This window comes from Heterocephalus glaber, unplaced genomic scaffold (genome assembly GCF_053883595.1).
Source record: "Heterocephalus glaber isolate CG9 unplaced genomic scaffold, H.glaber_assembly_v1.0 deba00000281, whole genome shotgun sequence".
Lineage (NCBI taxonomy): Eukaryota > Metazoa > Chordata > Mammalia > Rodentia > Bathyergidae > Heterocephalus > Heterocephalus glaber.
This window is the reverse complement of record NW_028258139.1, coordinates 4,062,757-4,085,807: the sequence shown is the minus strand read 5'-3', so window position 1 is coordinate 4,085,807 and position 23,051 is coordinate 4,062,757. Positions and strand designations below refer to the sequence as shown.

Sequence of the window (23,051 nt, the reverse complement as noted above, 5' to 3'; positions counted from 1 at the left end):
AAGGTGAGAACACTTTCAATTTTTCTGATAATAAATTCAGATTGCTCCTGGATTTCAGACTTGGCTGTATTTCAATGTTGACATCTCATGAATGGTAATAATGACAAGTAAGGGAAAGGCAGATTTTAAGCAATTTTGCTTTGAAATCTGTCTCTCAGAGTTTGCATTTTCCAACCATATGCAAAAACTGACAAGCTCTCTAAATAATGACATTTTTCACTGACTTTTTCCTAATGTTCCTGAATTTAAAGACTAATGAAAGTTAAGACAAGCACCTCTTCAGCAAAATTTGACAATTGGTGAGGTCAAAGATCAGAGAAAATAGGCCAGAGGGAAGAACAGCAGCACAACATTGTCACAGATTTATCACAGATCTTTCCAGATGGTTTCTTTATATTCAGAATTCCTGAATATTCTGAATTTTTTTTTAGGTTTTTTTGAGACAAGGTCTCGCTCTAATTCAGACTGGCCCTGAACTCACTATGTAGCCCAATCTAACCTTAAACTTCCAGCAATCCTCCTGCCTCAGCTACGCAAGTGCTGGGATTATAGGCATGTGCCACCCCACTTGGCAGATTCTGAATTTAGAAACTAGATATCTTTCACAATATTCACATTTAAAAAATACTGTATGATATTTTTTCTCCACATATGATATATAAAGCCTAAGGCTTACAATCACAACTATTTCTTAAGATAATTGCTATGCCCTTTATAGACTTTTTAGTTTTGTGTTATTTCAAGGTTGGTTAGAAAAGAAAAAGATAAAAGGCCTTCTGTATGTTCATGATTCAAATGGACTTATTTGCTTTTAAGGTAGTGTTTTCCATCTCAAGGAAGTTCCTACAGGTGAAAAGTCCTGAATCCTGAGAGTCTTTCCCTGAGAAGGCCCCCATCAAGGGCTTGAGCTGATATGGTTACTGCCCCTGTATGGCATCAGCAGGCATTCCTTGGTCTTTGCAAACTAGACAACAGGTACCTTTCACCAGTTCAGGACTAGGACACGGAGCTGGTGGACACATCTGTACCATGCACGTGACTTGACCAGTCTGAAAGGCAATATTCAAACATCATCCCCATGTTTCTTACCATAAAGTTACTAAAGACAGAGGAACTTTCCAGTGATGCATAATCTGATTAGCTATCTCAACCTCATAAAAGTCACCCATGGTCTGAGGTAATGTTTGCATGAGGTTTCTATTCATTCTCCTTTTTGTCACATGCGCAGCATGAAGAGCTGCAGGGCTACATCATGTGATCTGTGATATTATATGGCATGTTTGCAGAAAGAATTTTTTGTATTTCTAGAGAGCTGGCAGGAATCATCTCTGCTCAGAAAGCAAATGAAACAACTACTGGGCATTTTTTCATTTAGGTGGATTCAACCACACATTTTTATATTTTTACACAAACTATGTTGTTTAACGAATACTTTCAGGCAACATTTTGATAAGGCTGACTGAAGAATAATGAGATAACTCTAAGTTTCCTTCTGCCTCAGTTTATTTGTGTGACCTGAACAAAGTGGGATAATCATCCTAAGCTCCCTCATCTGTTGGTGAAAATATAAAAGGTTCTCATCATATCTGGCAATTTCTCATTAGACTGTAGCTAAATTTATGTCAATAGTAAGAAGCCTTGAAATCCCACACCACTATCCTGAGCTTTAAAAGATGGATAGGATCTATTCACAAAGAGAATATTTTTTTCCTGTTCTTGAATTTTTCAGCTGTATTTCAATTGGCTGGCTAGGAGAAGTAAAGCATGTAAATGACGGGAAAGTTCTGGCAGCCTATACCTCACAGGTACAGTGCATGCAGTCCCCTTTCATCCAGTGTTCTTGGTCCTGCCTTTGCATTCCTTCATCATCTGTGCATCCCACCTGCCTCAGGTGTGCCTCCAGCTTGCTTATGTGAAAGAGGAGGGGAGGAAAGAAAAGCGGGAATTGAAGTAGGTAGCAACAAAGCTGATAAATAGCATGGTTTGATGAAATGTTCTGTTCTGTAACCACACTCCTAGAAGGCAAAAGAAACTTCAAAGCCCATATAATTTCTCTTAAAATCTTCTCCCCAAACTTAACGAATCTTAACCATCCAATGGCCAATCTAGTGACAGTTCCCTATGTGGGTGCAAATTGAACAGGGATTTAGGATTTGAAGCAGTTAATTCCTAAAAGAAATGAAATTAAAATCAAATAAATAAAATTACATATTTGGATGATCTCAAAAGTAGCAACACTAATTTAATTAACCACTATTCTGTTTCTTTTTTGTTACTTCAGTTATCATAAACAGCATTCATTTAACAAATATTTATTAAGTTTCAAATGTGAAAACAAACAACATAGGGTCTTAAGGAGCTTATGATCTAGTGGAAATATAGACCAATAGCTATATCAATAAAAGCCGAGCAGATAATGAGGGCTTGTGCATGGTAGGGGCAGAGAGGAAGCCGCTGTCAGTTCCACCTCAGCAGTCAGGGGAGGCCTTATGTTACTAATGTGACTCCCAAACTCATGGTTGAAGCCCTAACTCCAACATGACTATCTAGAGACAGGGCCAATCCCTAAGAAAGCACAGTCAATATGCAAGTGAGCTCTCATCCAATTTTATCAGTGTCCTAGTAAAAGGAGAAAGAGAAGGTAGGAGTGCACACAGAGGAAAGACCAGGTGGGGACACAGAAGGAGGCGAACAGCAGCAAGCTGGAAAAGGGCCTTGCGGGAAACCAACTGTTTAACAGCTTGGTCTGGGACTTTTGTGCTCCAGAAGTGTGAGGAAGTAAATTTCTGTTGTTTAAATCCTTCAGCCTATGGTATTTTGTTCTGATGCCTGGGAAGACTAACACACCTTACATGAGAAAACACCGTTTGAGCTGTGAAAGATGACAGTCTTTCATGAGAACAAGGAGAGAAAAGGTATTTTCAGGGAATAGGAGAAATTAAGTGCCCAAACCCCCAAACCACAAGCAGACATTTCAGGAATGGAAACCCATACTAGGGGAGGGCTCTCAGGTGGACTCAGAAGAACTTAAGCAGGGTGAGTGGGCAGCAAGGGAAACTAAGACCTTAAAAGTCACATATATTAATTGAGTTCAATATTTATTTATTTATTTATTTTTATTTTTTATTTTTTTGGAACCGGGGATCGAACTCGGGTCCATGCGCTTGCACAGCAGGCGGCAAAACAACTGAGCTACATCCCCGGCCCTTGAGTTCAATATTTAAACAGAAGAAATACCACAGTGGTCACGACAGTGGTAATATGAATGACTGACTGGTGAGATCTGGGAATGAAAGCAGAGGAAGGGCTATGATCAGCATGAGTCAGGTGAAGAAGGAGGGCGAATCAAAGAGCCGTTTAACAGACCAAGCGGCTTGGCAGGATGAGGAGTGGAGAGAAAGAGAAGTATTCAAGATGGAACCATGGATCTTGTTTTCATCAGGTGCAAAAATGATAGTGACATTCCCTAAGACATTATTCTAGGAAATATGCTGCAAAAGAGTAATGATGTGTGGGGATATTACAGATGCAGGCGAATTTTTAAATGATAGAAATAATATAATTTCCATAAAAGAAGAGACTGGGTCCTAAAACACTGCACAGACTTGTAAAAGGACTGTTGCTGGATTGGCCTGGGTGGATTTGTGTTCCACCTACAATTTGAACAAGGAAGTTATAATCCCTAGTATCTTACACTGTATTAGAAAATAGAGAATACATAGAAACAATTGTGATAAACTGGGATCATTAGGGCGGGGACTAATCCAATCAAAGTGGTTTCCCTCTAAGGAGAGAGAATGGGGACATGGATACACACAGAGGAGACCACGGCAAGAGCCACTGAGAGGGTGGGCAAGAGAGAGGCCTCTGAAGGGACAATCTCGTCAATGCTTTGATCTCAGACTTGCAGCTTCCAGAGTTGTGAAAAAATGAATTCCTGTTATTTAATAGGCCATCTATGATTTTTGCTACGGCATCCCTAGCAAACTAACACAAGCTCCATTATGGCAAACCCCGTATCTTCAAATGACCTTTCAGTTTCTCACACTGTAACTATGAGTCATCGTCTGTATTTTTTAATGATTGTTCCTTCCAAATTCTTCTGATCTCATTATTTGGTTGGGAATTGTTAATAGTTTCAAGCACTGACAAAATACTGGCAAAAATCATTGTGCCCAAGAAAATAATTGAGACAACTGACCATTGAATGGCTTGATGATCATAAAAGGGATGATTTATATAAAAATAGTTATATAACTTAGCACCTGCTGTTTGAGAGATTGTCGGCTAGGCCAAGAGGAAACTGAAATGATAAATGATCCAGGGGATCTATTCTTAAGGAGTCTTCAGTCTGGCAAGAGTGAATTCTTACAAAAAATAAATATGATACAATCCCAGATGGTATGTTCAATAAGAGTATATTTGTACTGAAATGAGAGTTCAAAGAAAAACATGCTACCTTTAGAAAAATAGAGTAGAAAAGGTGATTAAAGGGGAAATTTTACTATTTAAGTGATACATGAGTTTTGCCTTTAATACATGTTTTATTTAGATATGAGAGTGTTCGTGCACCTGGGGTCATAAAATAGGAAGAAGGAAAAGGACATTTCAGCCACAGGAAAAACACGAGAATGGAGTTAGGAACATGGGCTTCACAGTGTGTATATTAGTTAGCTTTCCTATCACTGAGGCAAACTCTCTGACACCCACAATTTAAAGGAGGGGAGGTTTATTTTTGGCTCATGGTTTAAGAGATTCAGTCCATCGTCTATTGGCTCCCAAGCAGAAATACCATGACAGAAAGATGCAGTGAAGGAAAACTGCTTTGTTCACAGTGACCAGGAAACAGAGCATAGAAGACCCAAGGCAAAACATATGCCTTCCAAAGGCCTGGCCCCATTGACTCACTTCAACTGGACCCCACCCCCTAACAGCACATTCAGCTATGACTGTTAGTCCACTGATGAGTACAGCTCCTTTAGGGCCCAATCACCTCTCTTAAATTACTCATGTTGACAATGAAGCTTAACTGTCATATTGAACATTTCAGTTTAGATAGCACACAAGACACATGAAAAGGGTTATTTTGAAATTAGATTTAAAAATGGGTTAGAGGGCCAGGGATTTAGCTCAGTGGTTCCGGCGTCTGCGTCACAACCACAACGTTCCGAATTCGATCCCCCGTACCAAAATAAATAAATAAATAAATAAAAATAAAATAAAATAAAATAAAAATGGGTTAGAGTTATGTTGTAAAGAGCCTCAAGTAAACATGAACTCAGATTTTAAGGAGGAAGCAAAAAATCTTGATGTGAAAACATTTTGGCTCTGAAGTATTTTAGCACTCTAAAGTTGAAGTAAGACAGTAGCATGGGCTCCTTAAAGGCAATTTAGCATTAGAATGTTTACACTTCAACAGTTGCTTCCACACATTCATTTATTTGTTCATTACTGAAGATTAAAAAAGAGGTTAACGTTGAAGCAATATCAAGTTTTATGTGAGAATAAAATCTGCAGTCCAATCCAGCAGACTTGAGACCAAAGAGAATTGATGATACAGATGAAATTTGAAGGCCTCTCCCTTAGGGAGGCCAGCATTTTAATTCTATTCACACCTCCAGCTGATTGCATAAGACTCGTAGATGCTATGAAGGGCTCAGCATTATCCAAAGTTCACCAATTTAAACGTTGATCTTATCCAAAAAACATTCTCCAAGTTGACACATAAAATTAACCACCAGTGTTCCTGCCATGGCTTCAACACTCAATTTATCTCCAAGGAAGAAGACACTGGTTGCTGTGTCCCTTCTTATTCATTTGTCTTTTCAGATTTCAATAAGGTGATTTCTTCTGAGAGCCCAGTGTTCCATGGAAAATACTGATTTCACTTGCCAGTCTCCAAAGCTGGGTGAGTCAGTCTCGTATAATAAATAAATACATACATACACACATATAGGCATACATAACACCAAGTCAGCTGTAGCACCTGTAATCCAATTGCCTTCCACAAGCCCCACATCTGAGTGCAACAGGCTTTGGGGGAACATTCCAGGTCTATACTACCACATTTGTATCATATAGTTCTCTTACCCTTTAATACTTTCTCCTCTAACAATCAACATGCATCCCATGAAGGCCACAGATAAGAAACTTGGACTACCTCAGGAGTTGTATATAGTACAGCTGTCTCTCAGCCTCATTTCTTGCCTGTGTCTGCCACCTTCTGTAGCACCCTGGTATCTCTGATGATTCCCCACAAGCACATATTCTCTATTGCTGCCTCTTCTAATTTTTTCTGGTGACTGCCTCTTTCAAATCTTGGTGGGGCTCGCCTGTCTTTAATGACTGTGTACTGGCTATTTTCTACTCTCAGACCTCCTGCAGAGCACTCCCCCACACATCTCAGGGCTCCCCCATGTGAGTAGTATGCCTTCCCATCCACAGCATAGAGAACTCTCATGAGTTAGCTGTAAGAACCTCAGCTCATGCAGAAGCTGCACATCAAGGTGAGATGCAATGACGCATTCAATAATCAGGTCCTGACCATTCGACTGCATAATTCTCTCTCCAAAAAGTACCTATATTTCTCTTCTTCTCTGAGGTCAACACCACGGTATAAGCCACATCGTTGGTCTTCCGGATGACACAGCCATTGTCTATGGTCAGTTTTCTCTTCCTTTGTTCAACACTCACACAAAGGTCAGATGGCATTCTTTAAATGCACATTAAAAAGCCTGACTTCACATCTCAACTCCTCTAACCACTTCCTCATTTCCTGGGAGTCCAGGAGAACATCTTCAAGGCAGCCAAGGAAGCTCCTCCCTCCCACTCTTTCTCCAGACTCACGGGGAGGGTGTAATTTTCTCATTCTTGATTGGATGATCTGCACCCAGACTAGAGATCTTGCTCCTGATGGATGTTTCAAGCTCTGTAGATGTACCTGTCTTACTTTCTGTAATTGTTATTTTGATAACAACATTACTTGGCTCCTGCTAATTAAAAATTTTAAAAATGTTTGCCTTAGGATCTTTGCATTATCTTGGATCATTTCCTTCCACTTTTATTTTTTAAATGCTAGAGATTGAACCAAAGGATTCACATGTTAGAAAAGTATTCTACCACTGAGCTACATCCCCTTCTATTTTTATTTTCATGTTTTGAGACAGATTCTCACGAAGTTGCCCAGGCTGGCCTCAAACGCCCCGGGTCATCTCACTCATCTTTACATACTTGTTCAATAAAATACAGGGCTGGGTTTTCTAGGACAGTTCTGGCTTGTTCCTTTTTTCCAGGCCTGATAACTGACATTGCCCACTCAAATTCAAAAAGGGACCCACTTTAGATTAATAAATTACAGAGGTCAAACTATTGACCTTCCCATCTCTATTATTTGTTAGTTTATGAATGGCCCAGGTCTTATGCTGATTCAACTGATCTGTTTTTTACTTTACCACAAAGCATAATTGATATGCATTCAGTAAAAAACTCTGTTTCAAATTTTGGTGTTTCCTAGGCTGGCAATATACATACAATCCTCTCCTGTGATGCTGGGCAATGACAGGGAACCACAGCTCTCAGTGAGTCCCACTGTCACAAGAGGGAACAACCGCTAAACTGTGTGTTGCTAAACTATGGTCAGTAGGTTAGATGTATTAAGTGTTTACTTTTCTTTTCTTTGCTTGGAGACAGGGTCACCCTATGTTGCCCAGGCCAGTTCAAACTTTTCCTCCTTCGCCTGCTTCAGCCCCCCAAACTGGCATAACTATCATGCCAGCTTAAATTCATTTTTAACTTAAGATACTTTCAACTTATGAGTTTACTGAAGTATTGAACGTCTGTATTTGTCGTAATTCTAGTGTCCTACACTACTGTCCAGTTATTATAGTTTACAACTTATATATTTTTATAAAGGACAGGAAGAAAGGAGTTATAGGCTCCACATACAAAAGAAATGATAAAAATTTAAAGAGATGGAAGTGCTTTTACACTGATTTAATCACTGCGCACTGTGGACATTTATCAAATTTCCACACTGTATCCATAAACATGTACAATTATTGCATGCCAATTTAAAATAACTTAAAACAAATTGGCAATCAAAAGAACTGTGTCTTCAGGACCATAAGACATCTTTCCAGAGTCCCCACCCATCTTTCCCCACACCCACTCGATCACCAAGTCACAGAGAACCACATCATCTCCAAATGCACACTCTGGCTCACCTGTTCTCAGTTTATCATGATAAGTACTCACTCTCAACCCCAGGTCTCCGAGAATCAGTCCGAGTTTTTTTTTCCCTCTGTGGTTTAGAGACTACCAGGGAGAAGCCATCACTGTTTTGAGGCACAGCTGTCAGCAGATGTGGAGGCAAGGGCTGAGGAGGGTCCTGCAGAGGTGGCCGAGGGGCCGTGGCTTTGTGTGAGCCCTCAGGACCCAGCAGCTTCCAGCAGCTCTTTCTTTGGCCTCTGTTCTCCTCACTATTGTGAACTCTCCTTGCTCTTTTACTAAAACCCATTTATATACTCATTTTTCATATAACAAAAAGCTTTGAATCAAGTTTAAAACTGTATCCCTGCTGATGAGTAATAGAAAAATCACAAAGTTATACAAACTGCATAATCGGAAGTGCCCTTCCTAGCTAATAGGTTCACTTTCACAACCATAAGGTGTTAAACCTCATATTTTAGTACAATAAAGGAGAAATTCACCGCAAAAGCAAATTTTGCAAATCCTGAGGCTGTGGCACATCCACAAAGATCCCTCAGCCTTCTGTGTCCCCATTCACATCTGAGCACTCGCTGTCCTGGTGCAGTTACACCAGAGAGCCTCCCAGGAAATTTGCTCAGCTTATCTTTGCTTGCGAACCTTGGCTCTTAATTTTTCTCAGTTCCCTTTGGAATATCTGAGTTGATTTCTCGCTTCAGTCAATATTTCTCATTGCTAGTGTTATGTCACATTAATTCATGTATTTAAATCATATCTGATGAGCATTTGCTGTATGCATAAGGCACCATGCACACTGCCACCACCTCTTCTCATCTCTGTGGCCTGGGCACAGTTCAGATAAGTCTCTGACTTATACCAAAGCTCAGAGCATCTTCCTGCTCCCTCTTCTAGCCTTGCTAAGCCTGCCACACCCCTTAGATGATTTAACTCTTCACATTCCAACACAGAGAAACTGGTTAGTTTTGTACTATATACCAGGCACCAAGAATCCCTCAATGAAATAATCCCAGTTACTAAGAAATGCACAATGAGATTGAAAGACAGAACAATTAAACAAGCAAAAACACTATTTTGATCTCTTTAGAGATATGTACTAATTAAGAATGTTATCAGTACCAAGAAAGGACATCTAATGCAGTGTTGCGCTATCTGGGCTGCTTCTATTCACTATTGTACATATGAATGACAAAATTATCATCACCAATATGTAGACCAAATTGGATTAAAATGTCATTTATGGATTCTACCTTTGTTTGCAAATTCATAAAGTAAATTTATAAAATAAAAGAGCTTGCTGCATGATGGATGGATTAATGTTTAAATTACTAGGCTCACCTTTTCTAGTCTGCTGCTGAGGATTTTTCCTGAAGTTTTAACGTCTCTCTTCTCTGACACATTAACTCATTGCAAAGGAAATAAGTTTTCCTAACTCAGGGCAGCCCAGAGTCTTAGGTCACTCCACTGATTCTGTATTTTTCCAGTTACTTTTTTTTTGAAACAATGCCTCACCTCTCAGATTTATGTTCGGATTTGGATAGGACAAATTATCTCAGTGGTGAGGAGTCACTGTTAAGGGCAATAAACTAATGAACAGGCACCATATTGACTCGGACTATAGCTGCATGGCATGAAAAGCACCAAAAGCCTTATCATTACATTGTCTAAGAAGTAGATATGTTAGCACCAAGCTTAAAAGAAATCAGGCTTCCATTTCCTAATAAAAACATTTCCATTGCCATTTCCAATACAACCCAAATCCCTGTTCATGATTCATTTCCAAATTTTAGGTAAAAAAAAAAAAAAAAATACATGAGCCAGCACAACTAAGAAAACAAATAAAAATGTAAAATAGTGTGAGAATTTTGTTTTTCACAATAACTTTTTCAGAAAAGGAAAGCAGAGAAAACAGTAAGAAGCTTCTTTGATTCATTCCAAGAAAAATTGATAAGTACATGTTGTACCTGTTGAAATTATCTAAATAATCTCCTGTAGAAATGAAGAGAGCACCCAAACTTAATTATTCAAAAAGGTACTGGAGAAGAACTCAGAAACACTGAGCAGAGTACCCACGGCTACCTGAATTCCTGTGCATCACAGACTTCAGCATTAAGTAGAAAATACAAAGTATTCTACAACTGTATGCTCTGAGCTTCCCCAGTCCTATGGGCTGCTTAACGTTGATTGTCAATTTGGCTAGATTATGAGACTCCTGAAGAGGTGAATGCATTGTGAAGACATTCAACTCATCACTGGGTTAATCCATTGATAATTTCACAGCTAAATGGGCTGGGGGGGGGGGCTAGTTGGAAAAAGTGGGCCAAAAAGACTATATTTATTCCCTGGGCCCTTCCTCTCCTGTTCTTTCCAACCCACTCTGTTTCTTGGTCACCATGAGTTGAACAGCTACCCTCTACCATTCCTACCAGTGTTTCTGCCTTAGAGCCAGTAGCCAATGGACTGAAATCTCCAAAACTGTAAGTCAAAACAAACCTCTCCTCCTTTAAGTTACAAGTATTTTGTCCCATCAAAGGAAAAAACTGACCTACACCCCTGCTTTCCCAAACAACTCCTTATCTATGAGGTTATTATTTTGATATTTTGCTGAAATTTTTAAGAGTATTGAACAGATTTTTTTTAATTTAGTTGTTCCAATCTGTGCAATAAGAACATGTTACTAAGGGGAAAAAACAAACCTGTTCTCTGAGGGCTGTGATAGTTTTTTGAACTTCCACTGCAAAATTGCTGAAATCTTGAGTGAACTTTGTTTTTGCCAAAAGCGTCACATTTCTAGCATCTTCTTTCATATCCAAGTTATTTTCTTGCCTGTTTATATAAGAAACACATAAAAGGCTGAAAAATAAAAGTTGCATAGAGATATTTAAAAATCAACAAATGTTCCTTATTTCTTAGGCACTTGGAATGCACAAGGCATTGTTATTATTGCCCTGTGATTGTACAAAGAAAAAGATATGACTAAAATTAGGAATTAAAATTAAATGTCATATAGAATGATAATCTTGTCACATCTGCTTCATGTAATTTATCAAAAATGATACGAAAGTATTTTCTATGAAATAAAGGGAACATCATGTTTTATTGCTATATTTTACATATTATTTAGATCTCGAAGTATGTTGTTTGCTAATAAATTATTCAGTTCACTTCACACATTTAAAGAGCAGTGACAAATTAAATATTACATATAATGCAATACCCAGATGGGAGAGTTGCTTGCTTTTTTATAAATTCATGGCAGGAACTAAATTCAGTATAAAAGTACTATGTCTGACAAAAATCTGATCTTACCCAGCTTCATGCTGCTAATAATAAAAGACTCAGGTTGAACTTACGATAGGCTTCTTAAGCTAAATCAAAGTTCTCAAAAAAACTACAAGTAAATAACTAGTTTTTTAGATAAAGATGAAAGTTCTATTCATCTTGGATTATAAGTTATGGTTAAAAATAGCTTTTATAGCTTTGATTTAGCTGACACGACATCTGTGTCTCAAATTTTATAATTTTTTTCCAAGGTTTGTTAAAACTTAATCCTTGAAAAGCCATTGTGACTTCCAAAAATCACTGCTTTGTTCTATTTGGAAATAAATTTTCCATTTGTAATAAGTAAAAGGGTTATCAGAAATAGTACATCCTATGAGCTTATGAAATAATTTCTGAATCAGAATCATGTTATAGAGCTTACATCGCTTAGAGCTTAGTTACTAGACAACTCTATCCTCTAACACACTGTGAGTTATGGGCAACATGAATAATAGTGATCACACACACCAGGATTTAGTCTAGTTATGTGTATACTTTTCAATTAACGTATACAAGTGTAAAAGTGTTGATAGAGACAATTTTAATAAAAATGCATAGACATATTTATTTACATTGTGCTCTGTCCTATAAATCTTCAGTATCTAATCAAAGAGAATTTAACCCCAGGGAAGCCTAGGTGAGCTGATGAAGATATAATCAAGATTTGAAATAACGAACATGAGAGCATGAGGTGTGGTTGATATATCAGATCCACAGTATTCACCATTCAACAAGTATGTGCTGGGCACCTGATATGCATTAGACATTGTGCTAAGATAGCGAGATACCAGAAATGAGGGGCTTCCATTGGCATCCTCACATTCTTAGTGAAAAGACTGATACACAAACAGAAAATACATTTGCATTAGAAAAACAAAGAAGCATACCATTGTTCCAGTAGACAATAATGCTGCATTTTGACATTTTACTGAGGTACGTTGACATTAAAAAACTGCACACATTAAATGCATACATTTGGATGATTTGGGATATATGTATACATTTCTGATACAACAATCAGGGTACTAAATCCATCACCTCCGGAAACTTCATTAGGTTCTTTGCTGTGATTGCCTTTTGTTTTCATTTTTTATTTTTCTGATGAGAAGGTAACATGAGATCTAGCCTTTTAGCATATTTTTAAAGTAAACACCATATTGTGGAAAATAAGTACTATGCTATACAGCAAATCTCTAGAATTTACTCATCTTGCATAACTGAAACTTTATGCCATTTGAGCAACAATTACCTACTTGTCCCTCCCCCAAGCTCTGGGAAACCACCATTCTCTGCTCTATTTATAAGGAAAATCAGGTAGTATTAGTTGTTCTATGACTGGTATGTTTCACTGAACATAATGTCCTTTAGGACCCCACCTGTTATGATGCTATTATTTAAAAAAATAATAAAGGTTGGTAAGGATCATGCACTGCTGGCAGGAATGTAGAATGGTGTAGCCACATGGAAAACAGTGCAGATATTCCTCAAAAAATTAAAACTAGCAACATTGTATGTCCTAGCAGTCTTATTTCTGGGGATTTACCTTAAAAATTAAAATCAGAATTTTAAAGAGATATCTGCATGGCCATGTTCATTGCACCATTATCCACAATAATAGAAACAACTCAGATGTCATTGATAAATGGATACTTAAGCAATGCTGTACAGTACACTTGAAATTTTGTTAGGATGGTAGATCTCAAGTGTTCTCACCACAATAAAATAAATTAATAAAATAAAATAAAGAAATAAATGATACTAAAATAATTTTTATCATAGAAAAAACTATATGCTATTTTATAAAATTTGTAATATGTAGCCAGATATTAAAGTTAATTTTATTATCAATAGAAAGGGGATATAGAGTCACCTATACGCATAAGAATGAAATTTTAATGTAGCAATCATTTAGATTTTAAATTTATTTATTTATTTATTTGTTTATTTATTTATTTTTGGTACCAAAGATTGAATTCAGGACCTTGCCCTTGAGAGGCAGGCGCAGTGCCACTGAGCTAAATCCCCGTCCTTTAAATTTATTCTTTTAATAGATTTTTCCATAACAAAAGCAATGTATTAATTTAGAAGAAATATATGAAGTATAGAAATATATGAGACAAAAATAATCTAAATTTATAAGGAAAAATGATTCTTTTCTCTTAAAACTTAATTTATATTGCTTGATTCTTGACTGGAAAATGTAGAAAATACTGAAAATTGCATACTATGAAGAATAAAATAACTGATATTATCAAAGTTTTTCATGAATAAATAAACAAATAAGAAGGTAATAAGTTCTGCCTGATGAAGGAGGGAGGGATGAGTTAGGGAAGCTGCATAGAGAATCTCAGTCTTTAGCCACCTCAGGTTCCATGTGTTTACCACCTGCTGTGTGGAGGGCAGGTCCCTGTGCTGGACCGCGGGTCCTGTCAGTCCGTCTACCCAGCAGCGCTAGCAGACACTCAGCCCTGAAGTTTAGATGGGAATACTACAGTTTGAAGGTTTAACAGGCCCACAGGATGTAGTTGTCAAAATGCTCAGCTGGGATGCAAATTGGCATTTACAGAAAGAAAAATGTCCTTGATCTGAACTACTACAAGGCTCGTTTTCCATCCATGGAGAGCTGTGACTCATTTTAAGTGGTCACATTTGTTTCAGATAATGTACAGACAGAGATCAGTTCAGAAGGTTATTGCAAAAAATGAAAGAAAAAGAAAGGGGACCTTGTGGATATTGCTGCAGTTCAATTTTTTATTGAAAACATGAAACTCAGCGTTGTTTGTAAGACAAGATAGGAAGATTTACCAAGTTGAACTGATTGTAATTCATGCTTAGTGTGTTTAAAGGAAGGTTTAGTTTGGGAGAAAATGGAATACAGAAAGTAAACACAGAGGACAGGATAAATGCAAAAATGAGATCATTCAGAGATATAACAAAAAATGAGATTACATCCTAAATGATTTGAGCAAATTGGCTGAAAGGATTTGAGTCCTTCTGGTTAAAAAAATTACAGTACACAAAAGCACAATACAATAATCTACAAAGAATTATTATTAAAAGGTGTGCAGTTACAAAAATAATACTTGTAATCTTTTTATCACAAACTGATTAAATGATAAACTGAATTCACAGTTGTAATTTTCTGTTTGACTAAAAGTGATAAGATCAGTAGGGGGCTAAAACCAAAATAGACACACTTTCAGCTGAGTACTGAGGCAAAACGTAAACAGATCTTCAGTGAGGCCTCCCCGAGTCTTACGAGTTTAGATGATAATAGAAAATAACCTTCATCTCAAAACAAGTAAAATAGATCTTTTCCAAATGAAAACGGGACCAGGAGATGGAGGAGTGTGGAGAGAGGTGGGAAGAGCAGAAAATAAAGAATTAAGATGTGTTATGTACTGTACATGTAGCAACTCCCCACAATGAGTGTAATCATTATGAACCGCAAACATGTACTAATAGAAAGTCTAAAAATTGAAAAACAAATAAAATGAATCTCGTTGGTAAGAACCAGACCGAAGGCAGGTAATGTGTGTCCTGATCCATGTCATGTTCTGTGGGTGCCACCAGAAAACCCAAATCCTTATTAACATCCCATTAAACAAAGGAAATCTCGATGAATACACAGGTCCAACACTCATTTTTAAAGCACACTGATGAAACATAATATCTATTAGTATCAACTAAACAGCAAATGAAATGCTAAATTAAAGGGACACGTGAATATTTTCCAATATTCACGTGAATATTCCAATATTCCAATATGGGGATCTATCTCCTGGTCAGCATTCGAATTACCTTATAAGAAGCTCCAAGACTACATGGAGTATATTTTGTTCCTATAGCCTGGAATTTAAGGCTTATTACTCTTTACCTTGACTTTCAGAATGGTCTTCCTCCTCTTTCAGAAAATTCTTCATCCCTAGTGGTTTAACACACTGATTCATCTAGTCACATCAGCCTTGCCATTCTCCCCTCCTCCCTCCCTTTCTTTTACTCCATGACTTTCCTCACATTGCTCATTCAGACCTGGACTCCCTCAAACTTTATGAAAATCTTGGTTTAATCTTCAAGACAACTCCCGTGTAATGCCCACCTAGGGGCACCGATCAGTATTAATCATCACTTGCTCTGCACTACGTGCTGCCAGACTGTATGTCCTATCGGTTTTACACGTGCACTTTGGTAAAGGAGTTAATATTGTCATTTTAAAAGAACATTTAGCTGGGCACGGTGCCACACACCTGGAATACAAGCACTTTGGGAAGCCGAGGCAGTTGGATAGCAAGTTTGAGCCCAGCCTGGGCATCTTAGCAACTTAGAAAGACTCACTCTCAAAGTAGAAGTGGTTGGGGAGGTAGCTCAGTCCAGTGACCCTAGTCTCAATCCCCAATACTGCATTTAAAAAGAGAAATGTTTAGCATATAATAAGCATGAGAACAGCATTTGCTATTATTCTGTATTTTATGGAATGCCTATAAAATGCTGGCTGCTGTGTTATTATTCATTCCTTTACATATATATTCCCAAGTTAACACAATAATCTGGCAAGCTAAGTATTTTGTGCCCAGTTTAAACCGAGGAAAGAGAGCCTTGGATATCTGACATAATTTGTATAAATCGTCTAGAAGTGGAAAGGCATTTGCACCCAAGTGAGCCATCCGAAGCCTTCACCTTTACCATGACAATGGCTCTTCGGTCTACTCCTAGGTGTCACATCTCAAAAGACACGGTCTGTGTTTTATTCATTTCTACATACTTTGCTAATTCACACCTGAAATTGAAGAAATAGAACCCAAAAGTATATTTTGAGTTTTACTGAACTATGTTATCTTGGATATGGCCAAGAAACCAAAGATTATACACACAGACCCTGATAAGAACTCACCTTGTCCATGGGCTGTGAGTTGCAATGTTGTACTTGCTAATTTAAATACATAGATACAGATGGATAATGAATGTTTGCTAAATGAAAAGGAGCTACTTGATGTATCCATTCAGATGGTACCAGTACTAGTTCTGTTTTTAGAAGCTTCCAAGGCAATGAGGAGGAGAAATTTTGTGAAGAAGTAACTAGATACCATATGAAGCTTTCTAGAAGTCACTAGATATGACATGAACTTTCATAGAAGTCCTATGAGATTTCCAAGGGGTCAGACTGACATTTTTCAGCTTTCTAAGAGTAAAAATACTGTATATGGGCCCTAAATTATGTCTTGCTTCCAATACAGTGTTCATAAATTAAAATCGATCAAATTAACTTCATAAATAGCATCACCTTTCCTGCAAACAATATGCTATTTCAGATTTTCTGTATTAATTTGAAAAATACGCATACCCATAATGTCATGGAAGTGGTCAAAAATGTCTATGTTGTGCAGTTTTTACTCTAGTGAGCAAAACTCATTGCCAATTATGGCCTGGATATGCTGTGTCAGAATAAAATGGAACCCAAATGTACAATGGACTTGTGCTTGCTCCCTTGAATGTAGTTTATCTTATGTATAAATAAAGCAATGGGGATCTATTTTTAAAAGCTCAAATTAAATATTTTAAATAAATCTATATTAAATAGCCTAAATAAATATTTCCATACATACCCACTAATGGAATCATTTAAGTCCATATCTTTCTTGCCAGGAGAGCTGTATGGAGCAGAACTTCTCTTTTGAGATTCTGGTGTGGATGTTTGGGGCTGTCCTCTACTCCTGCAGTCTGTAGGGAAAAAAATATCCACAATAGTATCATGTGAGAAGACTTATCACCTTCCTGTCTATGCTATTTTTCAATGGGCAGAGAAGTGTTCATACATAAATGAAACAGCAGAGAGACAAAGCAAGAGCCACAGCGAAGGAATCCTTTGGTCGGGTCAGTATCACTGAGTGCCCACAGTCACAGACAGTTGGTTTTGCATTTGTCTGAATCTGTTTTCACAACAGTAGGTGGGATACAAGACCATCTTCACAAACTGTAAAGACCCATAGAGTGAGTGATGCTGAATGTTAGCAAGGGCATGAATCACATGGTCCATTTTATTTACTTGACACAATGAGGAAAGAAGCAGAAGCACTTTAGGTGGAATGCTGGACATTTGGGGTCTCCTCAAATTGCCCCATTCACACTTAATACCAGGGATTTGTATTTTAAATGCTGTCTAGTGTACAACAGTGTTCATGTGCTTTATGCTATTGTACCACACACTTCAAATGGTTAAGAGATAAATTGCATGTCATGTGTTTTTATTATAGTAGAAATCATGAGCATGATATGAAAAATTTTTGCAAATATGAAACTTTTAAAAAACAAATGTTCTCTAAAACTAAGGCATTTTGGTTTTGTTTGTTTTTTAACTAAGGTGTTTTGAAAAATAATGATATAAGACTCTAACTCTCTAGATGGTAAAACTGCAACATATAAAAAAATTTATCCTCCTTCTCCACATCTTTTCTCTTCACAGAGAGGGGAAACCAGGAAGGGGGAGTAAAATGGATCAAGATGCAATACGTACATGTACCAATTGGGCAAGATGAATGCAATTGCTATGTATCACAACATATGCTAACACCTCACTATTAGTGGAAAACCACCCCCAAAGCAGAATATGATAACAATTCCAAAGGATCTGCAATCTATGCAGTCAAATGGAAGATGTTATATTGGACAGCACAAATTGGACAGTAGGGCAAGAGTGCAGCTGTTTGTGTTAAGTCGCCAGCAAATTATTTCTAATGAAGATGTAAAGAACTTCAAATCTTTGCATTATCATATGTAAATTAAATTCAAGAGAAATATGCCTTATGGTACACTATTAAGCAAACATGAATGTGAAATTTAGGATGGTATTTTAAATAATAATAATTTCAAATGCTACAAAATTAGATAAAAACAATATTCTGTGCATTATACAATTTAGGCTCAAACTAAAATATCCCAAAATAATAGCTGGTATAACTAGAATATCAGTAAAGCTCCTCGCTTGTTTTCTTTTTTGAGTTCTACTTCTATCTTTTGCTTTGTTTCTATTTTCAATAAAATAAATGTTTTTGTAGAATTCAAAAACAGTTCACTGAAGAAAAACCAAAGCACCAAAGTTTATCCCATCATTGTCTATTGCAACTATGGAATAAGAGATTCTGGAAATACAAGTTTAACAGAAAGACTAGACCATTTCAAATCTAAAACACTTTAATGAAGCAAGTCTTGCTGAGAGATTCTGGAAATCAAAAAGCAAAGTGAGGGCTGGGGATTTAGCTCAGTGGCACCGCACCTCACAGGTGCAAGGTCCTGAGTTTGATCCCCAAACCAGAAAAAGAAAAAAATTCAATGTGAAATATACAAAATTCTAATGAATAATTATTCAGTAACAGAGTTGGGATGGTGGCAGCAAACATGTACCTTCCCTGTGTGGCTTAGCAGTGAAATTGTAGCATAGGCATGCCACAGGATATGTTTCTCTTGCTACTTTTGTACCAGTGTAGTAGAGACATTCTAGATGTAATTGTACATTATATTAAGAGATTTCAAAGGTTCCTATTTTCCTGCTGTTACACTATTACCTCAACTGAATATTCTATCAACAATCACAACCTATCCTTATTTGCAGATCTGAGTGAGAAAAGAAGAATAAATAGAAATATTTATATAATATTACTAATAAATGTAAATGTCAATCATGTGATGAGACTTTTTACTTTGCAACAGTACATTGCTTTGTTAAATATGTACGGAGAACTTGTTAAGGTATTAGTTAAGAAATCACTGGGAAAATGAATATTTTGAAGAATTTACAGTGCTCACCACAGCAAACAGAACGTTTCCTGGTAAACCAAATATGTTCCCTTCCAATATCCATATAAAAAGGAAAAAACAGAAAAGGAACTGCAGATAATCTCTCGTCATCTATTGTCTCTCATTTACTTTTTGGAAAAATGGAAGTTTAGAATATATTCATTTCTAAGCACCAAAAGAATGTACAAGGTCATATCCATTAAATTCAAGAGCAGAAAGTGGTATATACAATGTCACAGGCTAATAGAGAGCTACATGTTCACAGAAACAACACAGGGCACCACAATGACAACGTATCTTTCTTTTAACATGACAGTTAAGATGTTCTGTTTCAGATATCTTTTTAAAATTCTCCTTGGTATTTATTCCTAGTTACTTCCAAAAAAGCAGAACATCTTTGATTGCTAATGTTTGGCTCCTAAGTGAACAACACTTGAACTTAAATAGCATGTTAATATGGTACATGTTTTGGTTTTATACCTATACATGCATATATATATATATATATATATATATATATATGAATGAAACGTACTTCTCTCTGTATGTTTATGCATTTACATGTACTCAAGATCAGTTCTTAGGCTTCGTATGAGTTATCTACCCTGAAAGTGTACAATAACTTATGATTGCCATTCTTAACTCTGCTTGAGGAAACAAAAGCCCAGAGAGATTTCATGCCTTGTCCAAAGTCCTATTTATTTTCAACAGAAGAGTCCAGATTTGAATCCACACATTTGAGCTCAAAATTGCAACCTCCTAGCAGTACACTACAGCTCAAAATGGAAAAAATGGAAGTAACAAGATAAACTCCTACATTTCTCTCTTGTTCTACTTGAAAAGTAATGGTGGTATTATTTATATCAAAGGTAAAAGGATATGACTTAAATTTAGATTGGCTGAAAAGCACTGTCAAATTTCTGGTCTACCCGTGACTTGGGGCATGAAATAAAGCAGATAGAGTGTTTCAAGATACATACAGGAGATGTGGATGAAGATAAAGCCATATGACTGATTTCCAAGAAAAATAGTAATATGTGTGTATATTCATAAGTGTGTGTGTCCTGTATATGAAAATATGGAATACACTCATAAATACTTTGCAAATCTGTCTTCTGCACTTGTTTTTGCTTCTAAGTTTCACTGTAAATCTGGCTAGATGCAGCTGGTTATATTCATACCACTCCCTCAATGATGCATTGCCTCAAGATTTCCTCTACCAGTTAAACAAGCCCATGACCTTTAAACTCAGCTTCACATGAAGTCTCAGGGCATGGATAAGTGTGCCCAAACTCTGCCTTGATGGAACAAGGGTGGCTTCTAATTTAATTTTTAAAAGAATCTTCAACTCTATCTAAAGCATCATCAGCACGGCCTTTACTGTCTGCATTCCTATCAGCATTTATTGTCTGCATTTCCGTCAGCATTCTGGTCTTCTGGTCCCTCACCAGAATTGCCTGTTAAATTTAGAGCATGCTAAACTCTTTCTGCTTGCTCTTCCAAACTTTATCAAGCTCCTCTGGTAAACCAGTTCCAAAGCCTTTTCCACATCATCAGGTACAGTCACAGCAATGATCCTACTTCTTGGTACCAATTTTCTGTTACTCAGATTTCTGTCACTATAACAAATACCTGAAACAATCAACGTATAAAGAGAAATTTATTTGGGGTTCCAGTTTTGGAGGTTTTAGTCCCAGATTAAATGGTCCCATGACTTTGGCCTGTGTCAAGGTAGTCAATCACGGCAGGAGTACAAGACGAAACAAATCTACTCACCCCATGACCAGAAAATTAAAGGAAAAAGAGATAGGGACCCCATAATGCCCTTGAAAGATACACCCCCAAATGGCCTGGAGACCTCTCACTGGGACACTTACGAAAGTTTCTGCCACCTCCCAATAGCACCGTGCTAGTGACCAAGATTTTGCCATGAGGGCCTTTGAGGAACACTTAAACTAGGAACTAATCCAGCACCTCTTCTTTGCTTGCAAGAAGAAAAAGCACAAAAATTTCAAGAAAATCCAAAAAACTGCTAATTGATTTTAGGGAGGCCTTCAAAATAAGTGTATTCGATGTTGTGGTTTTATATTGCCTAAGTACAATGTAATAAAATATTCCTTGTTCTTAAAAAGGAACCAAGTATATTAACATCTTGTAACTCTAGGTGATACTTCACTTGGATTAGACCAGTGAACTGTATTGCAGACAAAGGGGATCCACAGCAGTAAATTTTTGATATTTCTTCATTTTCTTTTTGCCATTTCATTTTTTCCTACTTTACATGTAACAAGTTACCACAAACACGGTAGTTTAAAACAAATGCAAGCTTTGTGCCGTGGCACTGTCGTAGCCAATGAGGTTTATCCGAGGCGCGATTATTGCTAATTGAAAACAACACAAATGTATTTTTACAGATTGAACTGTTCCCTCTAAAATTTATATGTTGAGGGCCGGGAATTTAGCTCAGTGGCACTGTGCCTGCCTCACAAATGCAAGGTCCTGAATTTGATCTCTGGTACTGAAAAAAAAAATACAAAAATTTATATGTTGATATCCTAACCTTCAATGCCTCAAAATGTAATCTTATTGGGAAATGTGATCATTTCAGAGTAATAAGTGAAACAGAAATCACACTGGATTCAGTGGGTCCCTAATTTAATGTGCCTTTATACATAGGGGAAATTTGGACACAGACATGTAGTCAGGAAACACATATGTAAATGAAGGCAGAGATCAGAGCAATAAAGAAGAGGTCAAGGAAAACCATAAACTAGCAGAGAGACATGAAGCAAATTCTCCCTCAGCACTATCAGTAGGAACCAGCCATGCCAGAATCTCGACCACGGACTTCTATTCTCCAGAGCAGAAAGAAAGTATTGTTTAAGCCATCCAGTTTTGGGTATTTTGTTATAGCATCCTTAGCAAAGTAATACATAGAGCAGCTCACAGTTTCCATGGGTCAGGATTCCAGCCACTACAGAACTGGGGTCTTTGGTCAGTCTCAGGAGGCTACAATCAAGATGTCAGCTGAACTACATTCTCATCTAGAAGCTTGACTAGGGAAGATAAAGTAGTTGGGAGAACTCATTCCCTCATGGCTGAATGTTGATGGCACAATCTCTAGGAGCTTCCCAGTTCCCTGCCATGCGGCCCACTCCATAACAGTCCACAGTATTGGTATTTGTTTCTTCCCGAACAGCAGGAGAACTTTTCTCACTCCAGCTGGAAAGGCAAGGTCTTATATAATGCAGTATAACCATGGGAGTGGCATCCTTTGATTTTTCCTTTGCTATATTCTATTGGTTAGAAGCAAATAACAGCAGTGCTCTCACTAAAGGGAGGAGGTTATAAAAAATATATGTGCCTGCATAGGAGTTACACTGGGGTGTGACCACCTCAACAACCAACTATTCATTTTCTGTCTTGCATTTGGCTTCATTTTCTGAATCAGGAGCACATTTCCCATAACAAAAGATGTACTAGTTTGTCAATATAGAACACATCACAAATTTTACCTTTTTTGATAGATTGGTGTTCTCAAATTTAAAAAATAAAATCATTATTTCTAATTTTGAGGTAAAATAAAAATTACAAAGGTTCTTTCTATGCAACTTTGGAAATAAGTTACAGAGAAGAAAACAACTAAAGAGCATCCATAATTCTCAGAGCCCCAAGGAAAATACATGCTATAAAGTTTTCTAATTCCTAATTTCATT

The 23,051-nt window shown here is 37.2% G+C and overlaps 1 protein-coding gene and 1 pseudogene across 1 annotated transcript in view; one reads left to right on the top strand and one right to left on the bottom strand.

Moving 5' to 3' along the window:
• Window positions 1-462: 462 nt before the first annotated feature.
• Window positions 463-23,051, bottom strand: part of Pxdnl (peroxidasin like) — a 479,241-nt gene continuing 456,652 nt past the window's right edge. Inside the window, 5 exon segments of the mRNA XM_087185725.1 lie at window positions 463-1,049; window positions 1,799-1,907; window positions 4,909-4,913; window positions 10,920-11,049; window positions 17,148-17,262. Of these exon segments, the coding sequence (XP_087041851.1) occupies window positions 918-1,049; window positions 1,799-1,907; window positions 4,909-4,913; window positions 10,920-11,049; window positions 17,148-17,262 (491 nt within the window). The 3' untranslated portion in view covers window positions 463-917.
• Window positions 21,660-21,782, top strand: LOC147830191 (U4 spliceosomal RNA; annotated as a pseudogene).